General features: G+C 36.6%; 1 protein-coding gene across 1 annotated transcript in view; it reads right to left on the bottom strand.

The window, feature by feature from the left end:
• TM9SF3 (transmembrane 9 superfamily member 3) overlaps positions 1-19,231 on the bottom strand; it is a 71,274-nt gene that overhangs the window by 21,387 nt on the left and 30,656 nt on the right. The window contains exons 6-9 of the mRNA XM_032135523.2: positions 16,082-16,213; positions 14,081-14,247; positions 10,777-10,871; positions 6,985-7,115 (exon numbers count right to left, since the gene is read on the bottom strand). Coding sequence (XP_031991414.1) covers positions 6,985-7,115; positions 10,777-10,871; positions 14,081-14,247; positions 16,082-16,213 — 525 coding nt within the window. The remainder of the gene's footprint in view (positions 1-6,984; positions 7,116-10,776; positions 10,872-14,080; positions 14,248-16,081; positions 16,214-19,231) is intronic.

Here is a 19,231-nt window from a genome sequence, read left to right as displayed (position 1 = left end):
ATACACAAACACCACTGTGTTACAATTGCCTACGGTATTCAGTACAATAATATGCTGTACAGGTCTGTAGCCTTGTAAGATTAGGCTATAACATATAGCCTAGGTGTGTAGGAGGCTATACCATCTAGGTTTGTGGAAGTACACTCTGAGATGTTCACACAATGAAAAAATTGTGTAACAACTCATTTCACAGAACATATCCCTGGCATTAACTGATGCATGACTGTAATAGCAATAAACAATCAGAATTTGAAATTTAAAAATGGCCGGGCATGGTGGCTCATGCCTGTAATCCCAGGACTTTGGGAGGCCAAGGCAGGCAGATCACCTAAGGTCAGGAGTTCAAGGCGAGCCTGGCCAACATGGTGAAAGCCTATCTCTATAAAAATACAAAAATTAGCTGGGCGTGGTGATGCACACCTGTAATCCTAGCTACTGGGGAGGCTGAGGTAGGAGAATCGCTTGAGCCCAGGAGGTGGAGGTTGCAGTGAGCCAAGATTGCACCAATGCACTCCAGCCTGGGCAACAGAGCGAGACTCTGCCTCAAAAAAAAAAAAAAAAAAAAAAAAACAGAAATTTAAAAAATACCATTCACCAACAGAATAATATGAAATACTTGAGAATAAATTCAACAAAAGATGGACAAAACCTGAACACTAAAATCTGCGAAACGTTGCTGAGAAAAATTAAAGATATCTAAATAAGTTGAGAGATATACTCTGCTCATTAATCAAAAGACTCAATAATGTTAAGATGTCAATTCTTCACAAATTGTGCTACAGATTCAATGTAATCACAATCAAAACCCCAGAAGACTTTTTATAGAAACTGAGAAGCTGCTTCTAAACTTTATATGGAAATGCAAAGAATATTAGAAAAGCCAAAACAACTTTGAAAAAGAATTGATTTCAGGACTTATAAAGCTATAGTAATCAAGACAATGTGGTATTAGCATTAAAAACAAGACAAACTGAAATAGAACAAATCCAAATGAAACAAGAGAAAATCCAGCAATAAAAATCCACACATACATGGTGGACTGGTTATCAACAAAGATGCTAAGGCAACTCAACAGAGAAAGGATAATCTTTTCAACAAATGGTGCTGGAACAACTGAACAGTCATATATAAAACAAAACAAAACCCCTCTGACCCTTAACTCATACTATATACAAAATTGGCCAAAAATGAATCCTAGACCTAAACTTAAGTGATAAAAGTATAAAATTTCTAGAAGACAACATATAAGGAAAGCTTAGTGATGTTTGGTTTGGCAAAAGACTTCTTAAATGGAATAGAAAAAGCTCAAAGCATAAAAGAAAAAATATACCAATAAATTAGACTTTAAAATTAGTAACTTTGCCCTTCAAAAAATACTCTTTAGATTATGAAAAGACAACCCACAAAATAGGAGTATATGCTTACAAAATACATATAAGACAAAGGACTTGTATTTACAACATATAAGGAACTCTTATCACTCAATAAGAAGACAATCTATTAAAATGGGCAAAAGATCTGAACATTCATTAAAGAAAATACACAGATGGCAAAAAAGCAAATAAAAAGATCTTCAACATGATTAGTCATTAGGAAATGCTAATTAAAACCGAAAGACACCACTATATACTCATTAGAATAGCTAAAATTAAAAAGACTGACTATATCAAGTGCTGACAGTGATGTGGAACAACTAGAATTTTCACAGAATGCTGACAGAAATGTAAAGTGTCAAAACTATTTTGGAAAAGTTTAGCAGTTTCTTGAAAACTTAAACTATCATATGACCCAGCCATTCCACTCCAGTTATTTATCCAAGAGAAACGAAAACATAAGTCCATAGAAAGACTTGCACATAAATACAGTAACTTGATTTGCAATAGCAAAAAACTAGTAAATTACTGGGTAAATGGATAAATTATGGTAAAACCATGCAATTGAAACTATTGGGCAATACAAAGAACAAACTATTCATAAATGCAATATCAGGCCGGGTGTGGTGGCTCGTGCCTGTAATCCCAGCACTTTGGGAGGCCAAGATGGGTGGATCACCTGAGGTCAGGAGTTCAAGACCTGCCTGGCCAACATACTGAAACTCTGTTTCTACTAAAAATACAAAAATTAGCCAGGCATGGTAGCACTTGCCTGTAGTCCTAGCTACTAGGGAGGCTGAGGCAGGAGGATTGCTTGAACCCTAGGGGCAGAGGTTGCAGTAAGCTGAGACCACATCACTGTACTCCAGCCTGGGCTACAGAGCAAGACCCAGTCTCAAAAAAAATTTTTTAAATGCAACATCAATGAATCTCAAAATAATGGTCATGAGTGAAACAAAAAAGAATATATACTGTATAAGCTACCATTTAAAGGAAATTCGGTAATGCAAATTACACTATGATAAGACAGAGCAGGCTGGTGGTTACCTAAGAATAGGGGAGAGAAAAAAGAAGAAAAGAAAGGATGAACTATAAAGGTATACAACAAAACTTCTGGATGTGACAAACGTCTTTATCTTGAGTGCGGTAATGGTTTCATAAGTGTGTGTGTGTGTATATATATTAAAAGTCATCAAATTGTACACTTTAAATTTATGCAACTTATCATATGTTAATTTTACCTCGGTACATCAGGAAAAACACACAAACAAAAAAGGGCAAAAACTATACCCACTGCTCTCAGAATTAAACTAGGATTCCTTTTGACAGAAAGGAAGAAAAGAAAAATGGCCAAAAAAAAAAAGAACAAAAAAACCCATCATCACCACCACCAGCACAAGAACAAAGAAAACTAACTATGGGAGAGCCTTGGTTTTCTGTTCTGTAAAATAGGAATAATCACATTAGCTCTGCCTATCTCTTTGGGTTCTTCTGAAAACCAGACAAGATAATGCGTGTGAAAATGCTTTGTAAACTACAAAGTGATACACAAATGTATTATTATTGATCCTTATTATAATTCATCTTCTTAGATTTGGCACATCATTTCAGTCAGGTGAGATCTTTTTAGATGCTGCCTTCATTATTTCAAATTACTAGTTCATTATTTTATATTACTAGTTTCTTCACTAGTCTCACATCCCTTTTCAATTGAATCAGCAGACCACCATGTCTCTAAGTTATTAATAATCTTTTGAATAGGTCACAGTCAAGAATATCTGTCACCTTCTACTAAAGGATAGCATGTACATACTATAGCTAATACTTCGATATTCTTACAAGGTAGAACCCACTTTCTTCCTTTCCCTCCTGGAAAAGTAAATTTGCCTGTCCAGTTTTACAGCACCTCTGCTCTCATACAGTTATTCAAACATTACTTAATATGATCTCTCAGTATCTCTAAAAGATCATTTTTATGAGCAACAAGACTTTCAGCTAAGGCAGCTGGGTACTCCTGTACAATCAACTGCCTTGCGTATCTTAGGCTTCACCTCCCTCTTACCAGGGCATCTTTCCTCTTACTTTTTTTGTTTACGGGTTATATTTTATTTGATGAAAAATAAAGAGGAAGAATGGGATGGAGCCATTCTTTTTTTTTTACTTTGTTATATCACTGATCCCACATAACGAGCCTGTGATCTTGATATCTTTATAAAATCCTTTTGCTTGCTTTAGCATTTGTGAACAGCTCACCTTAGATGACGAAGTTTTTCTAACATTAGTTTTATAGATCTTTCTTTTTTCTTTTTTTTTTTTAGATGGAGTCTCACTCTTGTTGCCCAGGCTGGAGTGCAGTGGCACGATCTCAGCTCACTGCAACCTCTGCCTCCCGGGTTGAAGCAATTCTCCTGCCTCAGCCTCCCGAGTAGCTGGGATTACAAGTGCCCACCACCACACCTGGCTAATTTTTGTATTTTTAGTAGAGACGGGGTTTCACCACATTGGCCATGGTGATCTCAGGTAATCCACCCGCCTCAGCCTCCCGAAGTGCTGGGATTACAGGCATGAGCCACTGTGCCCAGCCAGGTTTATAAATCTTTCTAGAAAAGAAAGGTGATTAGTTCCCATGCTAGCCTGCCTCTGTGAGTTTTAAAACTCTGTAATTTGGTGCTTTGTCCTTTGGAATCCTACAATAAGATCAAAACTTAGGATCTGAGATTTACAGCCCATGAAAGAAAGACTTCATGTCTAAAACCCTTTTCCAGAACATCTTGGCAAATCCTTTCTCATTCCCAAGGAACTCTTACAGGACCAAAACCTTTGGGTAGAGCACCTAAATCATTCTTGGACAAATTCTCAAAATAAAAAGTTTTTAGCTTTCCAGAATCAATCTAATATTTTTTTTTTTTTTTTTTTTGAGACAGTCTCACTCTGCCACCCAGGCTGCAGTGCAGTGGCATGATCTCGGCTCACTGCAACCTCTGCCTCCTGGGTTCAAGTGATCAAGTGATTCTCCTGCCTCAGCCTCCCGAGTAGCTGGGATTACACGCCTGCGCTACCATGCCCAGCTAAATTTTGCATTTTCAGTAGAGATAGGGTTTCACCATGTTGACCAGGCTGATCTCAAACTCCTGACCTCAAGTGATCCACCCGCCTCAGCCTCCCGTGCCGGAATTACAGGCGTGAGCCATCATGCCCAGCCAGATGTGGAAACTTTCATAGAACAGAGAATTAGAGTGAAAATAACCCAGAAAAAGGCCTCAATAGCCAAGAGATCAAAGGAATGGGGGACAGAAAGAGATAAAGCCTGGGGAAGAGCACTTAGGAGGATCTGAAGACTCTGATTCTCAAATTAGGGTATTCAGTTAGTAGGGGTACCTGGCTCCTCAGATACATGGTACCTATGCTCTGGGAGTCTTTTGGCTCAGAGATCCATCCCCAGATCCCAGGAACTGGAATCAAGTAAACACTACAGATTGGGTTTAAAGCAGGACAGACTAATTAGCTTGAAAGAAAGCCCTGAGCATTAAAATTTTTTAAATCCCCAAGTGATTCTAGTGTGTGCCCAGGGTTGAGAATCACTGAGTTTATGAGAATATGTAACCATTTCCTTCAGAATGTCAAGAAGTCAAACAACGAAAACCACAAACTTAAGTAGTTCAAGTACTTAATGAAGAGCTGGGTGAAACATTCACATCAGGTTCTTCAAGTTCATGTTCTAAACAAGTTTTCATACTCTTAAATGGAGAAAAGGAGACAGTAAAGCACACACCTGATTAAAACATGAGGCCAGGGGAATGCCACTCCCCCGGTACTCCTTCATGAGACTAATGCAAATTAAGAACATAATATTGTAGGAGCCTGCCAAGTACGAACAGTTAGTCTTTTATTCACTAAAGATCAATTTTATAAACCACCTCTGGCTCAGCACAGACTTTAAATATTATATTCTAATAATTTGTAATTATTAAATTATCTAAAAGCAAATTACACTGAATATTAACATTTAAAACTCCATTTACAAATTGGCAAAAATTTACAATTTTAGCGAGACAAAACAACTTTGAAATACCATTTTTACCAATATCAAATACAAAACTTCCTGAGAAAAATTTTAACAGAATCAGAATTTTAATTTTTAAAGCACTATGAAAATAATCAATTCAGCAGATGATCTTTGAGAAGTAACTTGACTCACTCTATGTACTTTCTGATGGCCTGGAACTACTACAAAGCAAATTCTTTCCCTGCCTGGTGTAATTAATTACCTTTCCCTTTTCTAACCATTATCACTTACTTTGGCTTGAAAAAAAAATTTCCATTCTGAAACAAGTTTCAAAATATTCCTAACTAAAAGGTATTAAAGATCTAATAAAAATGTATAATATTCAATGTGTTTTTGAAAAAAATTGGACTATAAAACAAAGTCACCCGGAATTTTTGGGAAACTATTTGTTAACTCCCATATAATTGAAAGAAAACCCAAACAAGATTAAAACAGATATTGTGGGCTCTAATGGCAGTTCTACCATTAACTGCCTGTACGATTGTGACTAAGTTATTGAGCCTCTGTTAAAAGCAGTAACCACCCTGCAACTTGCATTGGCATATATATGTATGAACATGTATGCACAAGCGTACATTAAGCCTTCACTCTAGTCTAGGCCTAAAATTCTGTTTCTAGTAAAAAGGTAATACCAAGAAGAATTGGGAGACCGTGGGTTAACTCATTCTATGTTTTCTGGTTTTAATATATTTAAGTAATTCAAAGAATTTCCAAGCCTGTGATTACAGGTAAGATATGCAAACACATTTTAACATCTATAGCAACGTATATTATTTACAAAAATGCTTACTGAGATTCTTTTTCTTTTTTTTTTTTTTTGGAGACGGAGTCTGGCTCTGTCGCCCAGGCTGGAGTGCAGTGGCGTGATCTCGGCTCACTGCAACCTCCACCTCCCGGGTTCACGCCATTCTCCTGCCTCAGCCTCCCAAGTAGCTGAGACCACAGGTGCCCGCCACCACACCTGGCTAATTTTTTTTTTTTGTATCTTTAGTAGAGACAGGGTTTCACCGTGTTAGCCAGGATGGTCTCAATCTCCTGACCTCGTGATCCACCCACCTCAGCCTACCAAAGTGCTGGGATTAAAGGTGTGAGCCACTGCGCCCGGCCAATGCTTAGTGAGTTTCTAAGAAAAGTATGTTAATACAAAAAAATCTGTCATGGAAAAGCTTTACTTTCTACCACTGCACTCACCTATCACCTTAAAACACCCATGTTTTGTGATTGTCATTATTCTTTCTCTAAGATATATTCACCAGTTCTTCCCATCTCTGATAAAAAGCTATAGTGCTCTCTTTTAAAGTCAGCCTTTCACTTTACTGGCTTACAGAATCAAGAAAAAATAAAAAGCCAACTATAGGTTTAAACTTAACCAAAATTTTATGGAGGCTAACAACAGTAGTATTCTCCTCATCTAACTTTCCACGACTGAGTACGAACTGACTGAAACTATCAAAACATCTAATAAGACGTATTTTGGAGGGACAGTAGGTCTCAGTTAAAATGTGTATACTTTTTCAGTTTAAAAGTAAGATTCAAGCAACTCACCATTGTTCCAAAAGGAATGGCTCTTGAAGCATGGTAATAAATGGCTATGAAATTGATGAAGAAGGCAGTGCCACACACCATAGCTGGGATAAGGAATGCACCAATAAACATCTGCTTTATCCATCTCCTTCCTGAAAAGAAAGGAAACTATGAAGGTTTAATATAATTATTTAGTACCAAATTATTTGTTTGAAATTTTAATATAAAGATCACGAAATTTAACATCTTAATAATTGTTTCAAAACAATAGCTAACAAATACCACAGCTTTTCAAGTACATATAGTGAAATCACAGCTTCTGAAGTGGGTGCACTGGAAAAGAGCAATGACCTGTAATAAAATATTCTGACGTTTTGTCTTGACTCTGCCACTGAACTGCTGTGAACTTTCATAAGCCACTCTATCTCTCTAGGCTACAAGTTGGCCTAGAAAGGGGTTTTTATTATTGGTTTAAAATAAACTGATCAAAAAAAAGAGAAAGGGGTTTTAAAACTATTCCTTGGAGTTCTGGAACTTCTTGGCATGCCCATGAAGTCACTGGTGAAGAAAAATCCCAGGTCCCCTTACCCCTGCTTCAACCAGAACAATTACATTTTCAACAGTTTTACACATTGGAGTTTCATGTAAGTTTTCATTTGAAAAGCAGGTTACACTGCTTTAAAAAGAAGAAAAAAGTCTAAAAACCAGTGAGTTTTAAAAAGAAGAACATCAAAAGAAACTCACTTGTGATTTTTCAGCACCCTAAGACAGGGCAAAAAAAATTTAAACATGAAATAAAAAATAAAAAACCCTGAGTTAGCCTGTAAGTTTGTCCTTAGCTCTAAAATTATAATTATAAATATGTATTTAAGAGCATTTCTATGTTTGAAAAGAAAAAAAACCAATGTGTTTCATAAGCTCTCTCTCAGCAATCAGAACTACAGATTTATAAGTTTTACTATTTCTCTGTACCTCTGTGTATTGCCAAAATTCTATACATTGAGCTATTATTCAAATAATCAAGGGAACAAACTTTTTAACTATGTAATAAAAAAATCTTCGGTTGTGCTCATATAGACCAGAAGAGCAACAGACAGCTGTCTAATACAGCAGATGGTAAAGCTCGCAGAAAATATCTTCAAACAGCTTAGAAACACTGAATCACTATCAAAATTCAACTCCACAATCATAAGCAACAGGGACCCAAACAGAAAATACCATAGAAAAATAAGCAAAACCCTAATTTTTGTTTTCTGCTATATAGAGTTCTTTTAAAACATCTGTTACAGAATTATTAGCTAAAATCGTAACGTTCCTCCAGAAAAACTCCTTAATTCTGAGTTTTCTCTCCTGTTTCATTTCTTTTCCGGTTAAGTTTCAAGAACCTCTCCTTTCTAACTGATACCCAGCATTGTAACAACACAAAAAGGTGGTGATTAATTAAAGCATTACTTCTATTTAATTCTAACACTTTCTTGCATTTTCTTTTCCTGCACTTTCCACTATCTTCTCAGATTCAGACATGTATCAACAAAACTGTGGCTGGGCATGCTGGCTCATGCCTGTAATCCCAGCACTTTGGGAAGCTGAGACGAGCAGATCACCTGAGGTCAGGAGTTCAAGACCAGCCTGGCCAACATGGTGAAACTCTGTCTCTACTAAAAATAAAAAATTGGCCGGGCATGGTGACACGCGCCTGTAATCCAATCTATTGAGCAGGCTGAGGCAGGACAATCGCTTGAACCCAGGAGGTGGAGGTTGCAGTGAGCTGAGATCGTGCCATTGCACTCCAGACTGGGAGACAAGAGCGAAACTCCATCTCAAAATCAATCATCAATCAATCAATCTCCTCATCCAACTCTCTATTTCTCCCTTTCCTTTTAACAGTCAAAAAGAATCCTGTACACATTCCGCTGGGTGCAATCAGTAGCCCAAGTACCTGCATTGTTGTGTTTTCTACTGCTCTTCAAACCCTTGAAGTCTCTGGCTAAGGTCCTGGACACCACCGGCTTCAAACTAGATCTACAGCATTATAGGGCACTGAGGACAGTGTGAAGACCTTGAGCTTCACTGTAGTTCAAATCCTGAGATAAGTCTGAAAAATTCTTGATCCTCTGGGTTGACTTCTACATTGACCTGGTTTTTGAGGCTTGATCGGACAAAATATCAGGACACTATCAGATCTCCTCAGGACACTACCAATCAGAACATAATCTTTAGATTACATTTTGTAAGACCTGATATTCCTAGACCCGAGCCTGAACTCTGTCAGCTTTCAAGAATAAGTGTAGTAAAGGAAAGTTGGGCTGGGTGTTCTTAACTTGCAGTCAGATTAAAAACAAATTTATGTCCAACTTTAAATAAATTTCGTTTTAAATAAACCTGTTTCTGCTGTGGAGACTATTTTGAGAGTCATAAACTAAAATTTTAGCCTAATTAATTTCCAGGTCAAATTCAAAGTAGAAGTTGCCTCATGTGTCCTTATTTCCTTAGGATGTAGTCCTATATGATAGGACTCATTTCCCATACCTGCGAGTCGAATTTAGAGACTGAACATCTACCTAAAATAGTCAGGAACCCATAGTGACACTCCCTCAGTCAATCCAAATAATTATCTATACTGAACGCACAGGTCACATTAAGTCTAGGAAGATTAATAAAAAAGCAATGGTAAACCAAGATATAATCCTACGCTCCAATTTCCTACAACCTATAAGTGTGCCCAGTCCACTAAAAGAAGGCAGGATCCCCTAATGCTGACATTGCTTAAGATGGGCTGTGGAAAATCACAACTCCATCCTTGGAAATATAATTTTAAGGTATTTCAACATTTCATTCATAAACTAAAATGCAAATCTACCAATTTTTGTACTTTTCTGACCTCAGACTACTGATGGGAATACAAGGCATTTCTGAATGCCACTGCAGAAAAAAACACCAAGGAGCAGTATCCTTGTATTATCGTGTTATTAGTTCCATTAATTTCAGGTAATAGTAGTAAAGGAGCAACAGGATATTTAAGACAAAGTGCTCTTAGCAAGAGACTGTGACAGTGACAAAGAATAGCAGAAATCTTTGCGAAGGGTCCTTTGATAAAACTAACAGTCAACAGAAATACGTAACTTTCCTTCCTATTCTCTTTCCATTGTCCAGAAACTTTACCCACAGACCATTACACATGCCTTTATATTCATCTATAAAGCTTTTTTTCTGTGTGGATGCATCACATGGAGCACATCTAGAGCCAGGCACCTCAAAGCAAATAGTATCAATAACTTAAATGCACTCTCCTACATGTTCCTCAGGGCAAATTACATGGTGCACAAAGGAGATTATCTACTAATTATTCATAATTTTAGGAAATAAAACGTGAGAATTCCACAAAAGCAAGATAGAACACACAATAGGTTTGGTAGAAATTATGTGAAATGAGATAACAAAGAATTTTACAATGGCTGTTCTGCACATTTTAAATTCCAAATATCTCACAGTTGGCCAGGCACTTTGCGAGGCCGAATCACTTGAGGTCAGGAGTTCCACAGCAGCCTGGCTAACATGGTGAAATCTCGTCTCTACTAAAAATAAAAAATTAGCTGGGTGTGGTGGCACACACCTGTAATTCCAAGCTACTCAGGAGACTGAGACATGAGAATCACTTGAACCCAGGAGGTGGAGATTGCAGTGAGCAGAGATTGCACCACTGCACTCCAGCCTGGGTGATGGAGTGAGACTCTCTCAAAACAAACAAAAAAATCTCATAGTAAAATATTAGCATCTATAATTAACAACATGAAGTGAGAATTCGTAAGTTACCTCCTTGTCTAGCATACAGACTTCCTCCAAAATAACCATTCACTGGAGATGTAGCAGCATAGACAAATATGGCTGTACTGAGCATTGATCCTCTCCTAAAAAGGCAAAAAAAAAAAAAAATTAAAACCAACAATTTAAAGAAAACATCATACAGTCTATTATATTAGCATAACTTTAACAGAAACACAAAAATACCACAACCTGGACTACAAATAAAACTCAAAAGATTCTCTATAGTGAATGATTTTGTAGTTAAAACTGCATTTATATGATACCTGGCTGATCCTAATTTTTTTATCCTGCAGTTAAATGTTATGATATATTCTAAGCAAGTATTTCACATTTATTTAGCAAAAATACTAGAAGGTGACACTAAAACTGTTTTGTGACCCTGTAAACCAATCCCATAATATGGAACAAGATGTTCGTCTGTTAAGAAAAATGACTGGAATAGTTTGTTTCATAACTTGATTCAATTGCTTATGATTCTTGCCTGCAAACAGAAATAAAATACTAGTATAATCTATATTAAATACTATTATTTTAGATGGAATAACACTGAGACTTTCTCTGTTTCCCTCATGCTGCTGAAAATGATTTTTAGGCCAGGCACAGTGGCTCACACCTGTAATCCCAGCACTTTGGATAGCCAAGGTAGGCAGATCACGTGAGGTCAGGAGTTTGAAACCAGCCTGGCCAACATGGCAAAACCCTGCCTCTACTAAAAATACACAGATTAGCCATGTGTGGTGGCAGGTGCCTGTAATTCCAAATACTCGAGAGGCTGAGGCAGGAGAACTACTTGAACCTGGGAGGCAGAGGCAGCAGTGAGCTGAGAACGCATCACTGCACTCCAGCCTGGATGACAAAGCAAGACTCCATTTCAAAAAAAAAAAGTAAAAATGTAAAAATTAAAATCAGACATATGATTTTTAAAAAGTCTATAGGTCCTTCACTTCTTTGTTCACAAATATTCTATGGGCATTCCCTCCTCATGTACCTCAAATAAACCACTTTTATCTACGTTGAAAAATCTGCTGAGGGAGGCAACAGTCCTCCTTACTCATCTCTCCAAGATGGGATGTGGGAAACATCTGAAGAGGTATTTAGCCTACACCTGCCACAGTCTTACCACTCTCCACTGAAAAGTTTCAGAGTAGCAGCAGCAGCACTAACAAGCTTACTCCTCACCTTCTCAAACTCTATGCCTTCTCAATATCACACTATAACAGGCACCCACATTGATACTGATCCTCTACTTTATACCCTCAAAATATTTTTCCTCTGATTGCTATAGTGACCACAGAGGCAAAGTAATTTTTACGTTACATTATCTGCTCTTTATCCTTTAGAATCATTCCTATTCAAGTGATTTATCCCAATTTTGTGTGCAAATTTTTCATTTTCTCACCACTTCGTATTATTATTTTCTCTATTCTCATTTCCATAACATAGCAAATTAAGAAAAGAGTTCTGGAATAAGATTGCCTAGGTTCCAATCCCAGCTCACTAACACTCTTTACTAATAAAGGGTGCTCATTGATCTCAGATCATTTCTCTGAGCTTTAGTTTCCTGGTCTGTAGAATGGAAATAGAATAGTTCCTTCATAGGGTTGATGTGAAGATTAAGGGATCAAATGTGCATGAAACACCTAAGGTGAAACCTCAATAAGTTGGCCACTTTTATATAATAATAAATCCTTAATGCTTTAGTACTTACATAAGTAATGAATTATATTCACTTCAAATAAACACAACACAGAACAACCACTTACAGTAATTATAGGCTAAAATAACAATGCATGACTTGCCTGCTAATATTATACATTAGTGAGTGGTTTCTTATTTATAAAAGTTGAAGGTCTTTAAGTAGAAGAGCTTCTGCATTTAAAAAAAAAAAATGAGTTGCCAAATTGTAACACTAACATTTTGAAAAGGAAGCGGCAAAAACTTGGATTCTAGAAGAGATTATCTTCTAGTGGCTCATAAGACTGTGACAGTACAGCCAGTGTCAATTTGATAGTGATTAACTTAATCCAGTGTTTAATGTAAAGCACGACTTCTTGGTAGATTTGAAATGTTTTCTTATATTTAGGGTCCAGTTTATTTGGAATACATTACGCCCGAAAATATGAACTACTCACCAGAACTCTGAAGTTTAGATTTGGGTTATTTTAAAGTTCATGTGGTAAATTAATTAGAAAGGTTATATTAAAGAAATACAACCAACACTACAGAGAAATAGCTTTGTTGGTTAATACATATTCACTTCAATTCAACAAGCATTGACTGAATACCTTCCACATGCAAAGCTCCTTATGTAGGTACTTTGAGAATTCAAAGGTAGTTATGACCTGATCCTTACTCTCAAGGAACTTACTATCTAGCAGAGGAAACAAATATTTAGTATACAGTTAAATATTTAATATGCAACTAAAGAGCCATTCTTTCAGCAAGGATTTATTGCTTGCCCATCAAATGCCAGGCATATAGAGGAAAGAGTGCATTATGAACTAAAACAGAGGCATGAAATATAACTAGAGAAAAGTGTCATTCTGAAGGAGGACTTCATAAGACCGCACCTGAAATGCCTGAATTATAATCGCTACCATCCAGGCACCAGAGTGTGTTTGCTTCATAGAGGTTGTGGCTTTCTGAGCACTGAATAAGGACCTGAGATCTCCTGTGAATGTATAACTTTTTCACATAATTCAAAGACCTCAAATTAAGAATTTCTTACAAATGGTTTTGTTTGCAAAGAAAGAATTACCAAAACTCATGTCAAGATAGGATGCATACTGACCTAGGAGTTTTTTTTTCAAAGAAGTCATCAATTATTTTTCTAACCTTATGTGACTTTTTCATCACTTTTTTTTACTATTATTTACAGTGCTTTCTTCTACTCTGATGTTTTCCAGTTCTGAAGGTAAATATGAAGTAACTTAGTAACTGAAATTCTTGAACTTCTGATGAAGCTCTAATTGGATCTTCAACTTTAGAAAAAAAAGCCTATTTACTTTGTCAAACAGCTCTGGATTGAAAGTAACCTCTGTTCATATCTTTAATGGAACATATAACCTTTATAACTAACCACAATGTTCAGTAATGCTACTAAGTTTTGGCATGTAACAGAAAAATACAGATTACTGTTCATTATTTGTCTGTCTGCATTTATGATATTTATCATAAATTGTAAGATAAAGGAAATAAGTAACGATTTAATTATGATTGACTTAAAAGATTCCAGTGATTAAAACTATTCAAGAACAATAAAGACATAATACAGTTAAATGCAGGCACTTACTCAGTATATAAATCTTCTATCATTGCAACAATAATAACGATGAGAGACACAGCAAATATCTGACATCCAGAACCAATCAGAGAGGAAAATATCAGTGGGTGACTTGATGGTCTAAATACATCTCCATGCACCTGTTTCCATCCATATTCATCTCCTAGGTCTCTATCCTATATACAAATATATATATAGAGAGAAAAGCAAATCATTCAGAATCAAACTAAAACATAGTAAGTATGTAAAAATTACAGTTGTAAGTTTCCTCCCTCCAAATTTATAGCTACTTAAAGAAATACAAAATATTGAGAAAATATATTCCAAACTTAGAATGATCACTGCCTTAATAACAATGTTAAAATGCTGAGGTTCAGGAAGTTGACTTCTGGTTGTGCTCAGAGAATCTCAAATAACGGAAAAAGAAAAGATTTAGTAACAAAAAGAAATGGTCAAATTGGGAGAACAGTGCACTGACTCTCTTAATGTCACTTTCAAACACTATTCTTGCTATTCACATCATAGCTGTAGCTCATATACAATCGGGCTAGGTGGAGAAATGAAAGAGAAGGGTATCAAAACCAGTACTAGATCCCCTAAGAATGCAGAAATGTCCTTTAGCGCCTAGAATCTAAGAAAACATATGGGGGAAATATTCGATATGAATGTTTTTATTTAACAGTCTATATACATTTTTTTAAAAAGAATTCAATTTTTACTTGGTAACCTTAGTAAGCAAGTGCTCCTTAAACAGTTTCTAACACAGCTTGCTTCTTTTTTTTTTTTTTTTTTTGAGACGGAGTCTTGCTCTTTCGCCCAGGCTAGAGTGCAGTGGCGCGATCTCGGCTCACTGCAAGCTCCGCCTCCCGGGTTCACGCCATTCTCCTGCCTCAGCCTCCCTAGTAGCTGGGACTACAGGCGCCCGCCACTGCGCCTGGCTAATTTTTTCTATTTTTAGTAGAGACGGGGTTTCACCGTGTTAACCAGGATAGTCTCGATCTCCTGACCTCGTGATCCACCCGCCTCGGCCTCCCAAAGTGCTGGGATTACAGGCGTGAGCCACCGCGCCCGGCCTCACAGCTTGCTTCTAAAACAATATTTCCTGAGGAATAGCAGTCCCTCAAGGTAATCTGTTTTGGTGGGGAAAATCCTAATCAGATACAGTTAAGAGGTACCAAATGCTTTATCCACCCTTTGATACTTCACAATATGCCCTAGTATATTAAAATTTAAAATTTTAAACTATTTCCCAAGCCAAGCACAGTGGCTCATACCTATAATAACAGCACTTTGGGAGGCCAAAGCAGGAGGATCGCTTGAGGCCAGGAGCTCAAGACCAGCCTGGGCAGCATAGTGAAATTATCTCTACAATAAATAAAAAAATAGCCAGGGGTGGGGGCTTGTTCCTGTAGTCCTAGCTACTCAGGAGGCTGAGGTGGCACAATCACTTGAGCTCTTGAGTTTGAAGTTACAGTGAGCTATGATCGCACCACTACACTCCAGCCTGTCTCTTAAAACAAATTTCCTAAATTTATTTAATGATACAGTATACCTATACCGAATATCCATTAGCTAGCACTCTATATAACACACTTTTTGTTCTCTAACTTAGTAAAAGAACTTAGAAAACAAATCTTTCCTCTGAACCCACTAAACTGAACATAAATTAATCCTTCTACCCATTCCCTGAATTTTAAGCAATATTTAACAGTATTAGACACATTCTTACTTGGCGGCAAAACTTGGCTTGAACTACCAAGAGGTTACACTATTTATTTATCCCACTTCGGGTGAATGTTCTTATGTTTTGCTGAAAAAAAATTAATATTATTTGATCACAGGGCATGGTTACAGACCACACGGGACATTTTACATCTTTCTTAACTCTAAAAATCCTGAATTGTGGAAACTCAAAGACTTCCGATAAGAAATTATGACCTACCTCCCAACATTTAAAACTTAACACTCAATTAAAATGTTTCTACAAATATAATGTAAATGTTTACTCACCATATCATCCATTTCTTCCTCTTTACTGTACCGAGCATAATCTTTTCTTAATGTTCTCATTAAAATCATTGAAACTAAGCCCACCAAGAAGATCACCATCATGAAGGAGTTGAAAATTGAAAACCAATGAATCTAAAATAACAGAAAATAAAATGTTACCAACCTGCAATATCAGCCACAAAATTCATAGGTTCCATGAGGACAACTGGATGTTAATGCAAAGAAAAAAAAAAGTCTTTAATTAAATCTTTTAGACAAAAATCCAAATTTCAGACACTTTGAGTATTCATTATGCCAAGGGGATTGGCTTTCTTTACAATAAGCTCCCATATGTTGAAAACATGCTACCATTTATATGAATTTTCAAAATCAAATTTATTGTTTAAAAAAAAGTACAATTTGGCCATATAGTGTATGCTATTCAGCATTACATGGAAGAAACATGGACTCTGGAGTCAAACATAGCCAATTTCTGGCTATGTGACCGTGGTTTTCTCATTTGGAAAATGGAGGAGATAATACTTATCCTGTAACTGATTTGTAGGGCTTAATAATGTATATATAAAGTACGGCACCTTAGATACTCAGTAAATGTTAGTTCCCTTCCCTCTAATTGAACAATCTGAAAACCTCCTTAAAATACTAAGACTAAACTATTATAGCTGGCTGCCATGGACTTAGGTCACCATCCTGAATGATTTGCTTCACTTGCTCCAGATTAGTTCATCCTCACCCTGTCACCATCATTATTCAGCCCTTTCCAAATCCATGTTCCATAGAATATTGAGGCATTCTTTAGTTCCTCAATGTTCTTGAAGCTCTTGGCTTTGAGTTTATCCACATATTTGTTACAATATTACATCTAGATTCTGGTTCATAATCACAAGGTACTACTCAAAATGTAGCACATCTGATTTGAACTAGGTCTGTAGCACTGGCCAGTTATTTCTTTATTTACATTTTAATTCCCAAAAGATCTTTAGGGATAGTCCCCAAATTTCTCTCCTCTCTTCAAGGCCCCAATGCCATCCTTTCTGCCGCCTTTCCTTGAAGCAAATTCTGTCTTCTATGACACAACCTTTCCACATCCACTTTTTGAGGTGTTTTTTTCTCCTCTCATTTTGCATCCCAACCCCTCCACCTTTCACTAGCCATCAGCAATCTCCAAAGGTCCTTATCTACAACGATGTCTACTCCCTGGGGTTGTCATAAAGTTTAAATAATAAAGGTAAAGCAAATAGTATAGTGCCTGGCACATCATAAACACTAAATAAAATCTAAAAGTTATTGTTACTGCTATTATTCTCTTTTGAAGTGTTTGCTTCATCTTTTGCCCCTCATTCTTTTCATCTTCTCACCTCCTGATCTTTTCAATGTCAATACTTTTCAAAAAGGAGACATGTTCCAGTTCTTCCCTCACTTCCTCCAAAACACAATACAATCTCACTTTTGCGCCACAAAATTTCTCTCAAAGGCCTGCAATGAACTTCTAAACTGATTCAGCAGCCAATTATCTGCCTCACTCTCCTTGATCTCTCTGCCACATCTGACCTTTCCTGACACTACAGCATCCTACTTCACTGACCGCTGCTTCTCCTCTTTCATCTTCCATGCTGGCTCCTCCCATCCTTTGTGAACTTCTCCAAAAGATCCAGTCTTAGTACTCTGCTGTGACTTCTTTAGGCTCTCAGAACTTTTAACCAGCATTCCAATGATGATGATAACACCCTCGCCCAGACCTACCAACCCACCCCAAATCGCTAGTCTTCTTTCTCACTCACGTTTCAGGCTTTTGCTAACTACAATAATTTCCACTTGAATGTCTTTCTGGAATTGCAGACTCAGACTGCCCTAAAGTACACTCATAATCTTCCACCTCATATATAACACTTGTTTCTGATTCTCTAACTTCTGCTAATGGTACTAACATTTGGCTTTGAAATTTTACAATTACCTCTGGCTCTTCCTTCTCCTTAATTTTTCATAGGTAATATCAAGCATGTATTTTTCTTCAAAATGACTTCTATCTATCCATTCTGCTTCATTCCTATACCATCACCTCATACCTTGATAGCACTAATGGCCTCCTAGTTGGCCTTTTTTTTGGTCTCTCCCTTTCCTTTCAATTTATCCTGTAAAAAGCCATCAATGAAATCTTTCCAAAGCATGTTCATATATCACTCCTCTACTCTAAAATTTAGAGTTGTACACCCTATTTCTCTCATATCAAATCTAAACTATTTTCTCCAATATTCTATACTCCCTGTAATATGGCCATCTCACCTTATCTAGTCAACTTTTCTTTCCATTATATTCTATGTTCCAATAAGGCTTATCCCTCTTCAAGAACTTCATACTCACTTCCACCTCTGTATTTTTCTTATAATTTCTTCTCACATAGGATCTATTTCTACTCCCCTTAGCAAATTCTACCCAGTCTTTATATTCCAACACAAGTACCTTCCCCTCCATGAAACCTCTTATCTACATATTCTGGTTCTTCATAGATATCCTCCTGCTCTAAAATTCTACAGGTACATACATATGTATTGCTGTGTATGATTAGGACATATATTAACTTGGGCTAACGTGCTGAATATGTGCATGAAGCTGAAGGGTAGTCCTGGCTCTGTTATCCACCCTGAGGTTTCAGCAACGGGATAAACTCTATGGCTCTTCTTGAAAAACAGGAGACAGCCTCTTCAGAAGACTATTCCTTACTTCATTCAACAATTTATTTATTGAGTATCCAGTAAAATTATAAAGGAACCAAGAAATGCATTGCTTTTTGAAATGTTTGCTCAAAAAAGATTATATAAATCTGAGTTTATTGTAAAAGTATCATTTAAGGTTCATAAAAGCAGTCCATGATTTTCCAAAGATTTGATTTTGTTCCCACCCTGAGATGTTAACCCAGGAAAGCTCAAGAGGGAAAGAAAAATGACACATATCATCTTTTAGTTGATTTATCAAATTTTTTAAAATAAAAGAAGTTTTATATAGTTACTAGTAACTATACTAATTAGACACACATAAAATGTTGAAATTTCTAACAAGGCTCTGCTATTTTCTAATCTAAGATATACATTATTATAATGTAATAACCTGAAATTTTATAATATTCCTTTATTCTAAAAATTATGAGATGTT

The sequence above is a fragment of the Hylobates moloch genome, unplaced genomic scaffold (genome assembly GCF_009828535.3).
Source record: "Hylobates moloch isolate HMO894 unplaced genomic scaffold, HMol_V3 SCAFFOLD_3, whole genome shotgun sequence".
In the NCBI taxonomy this organism is placed as follows: Eukaryota; Metazoa; Chordata; class Mammalia; order Primates; family Hylobatidae; genus Hylobates; species Hylobates moloch.
Note: the sequence above shows the minus strand (reverse complement) of the source record. Positions and strands in the feature narration are given on the sequence as shown.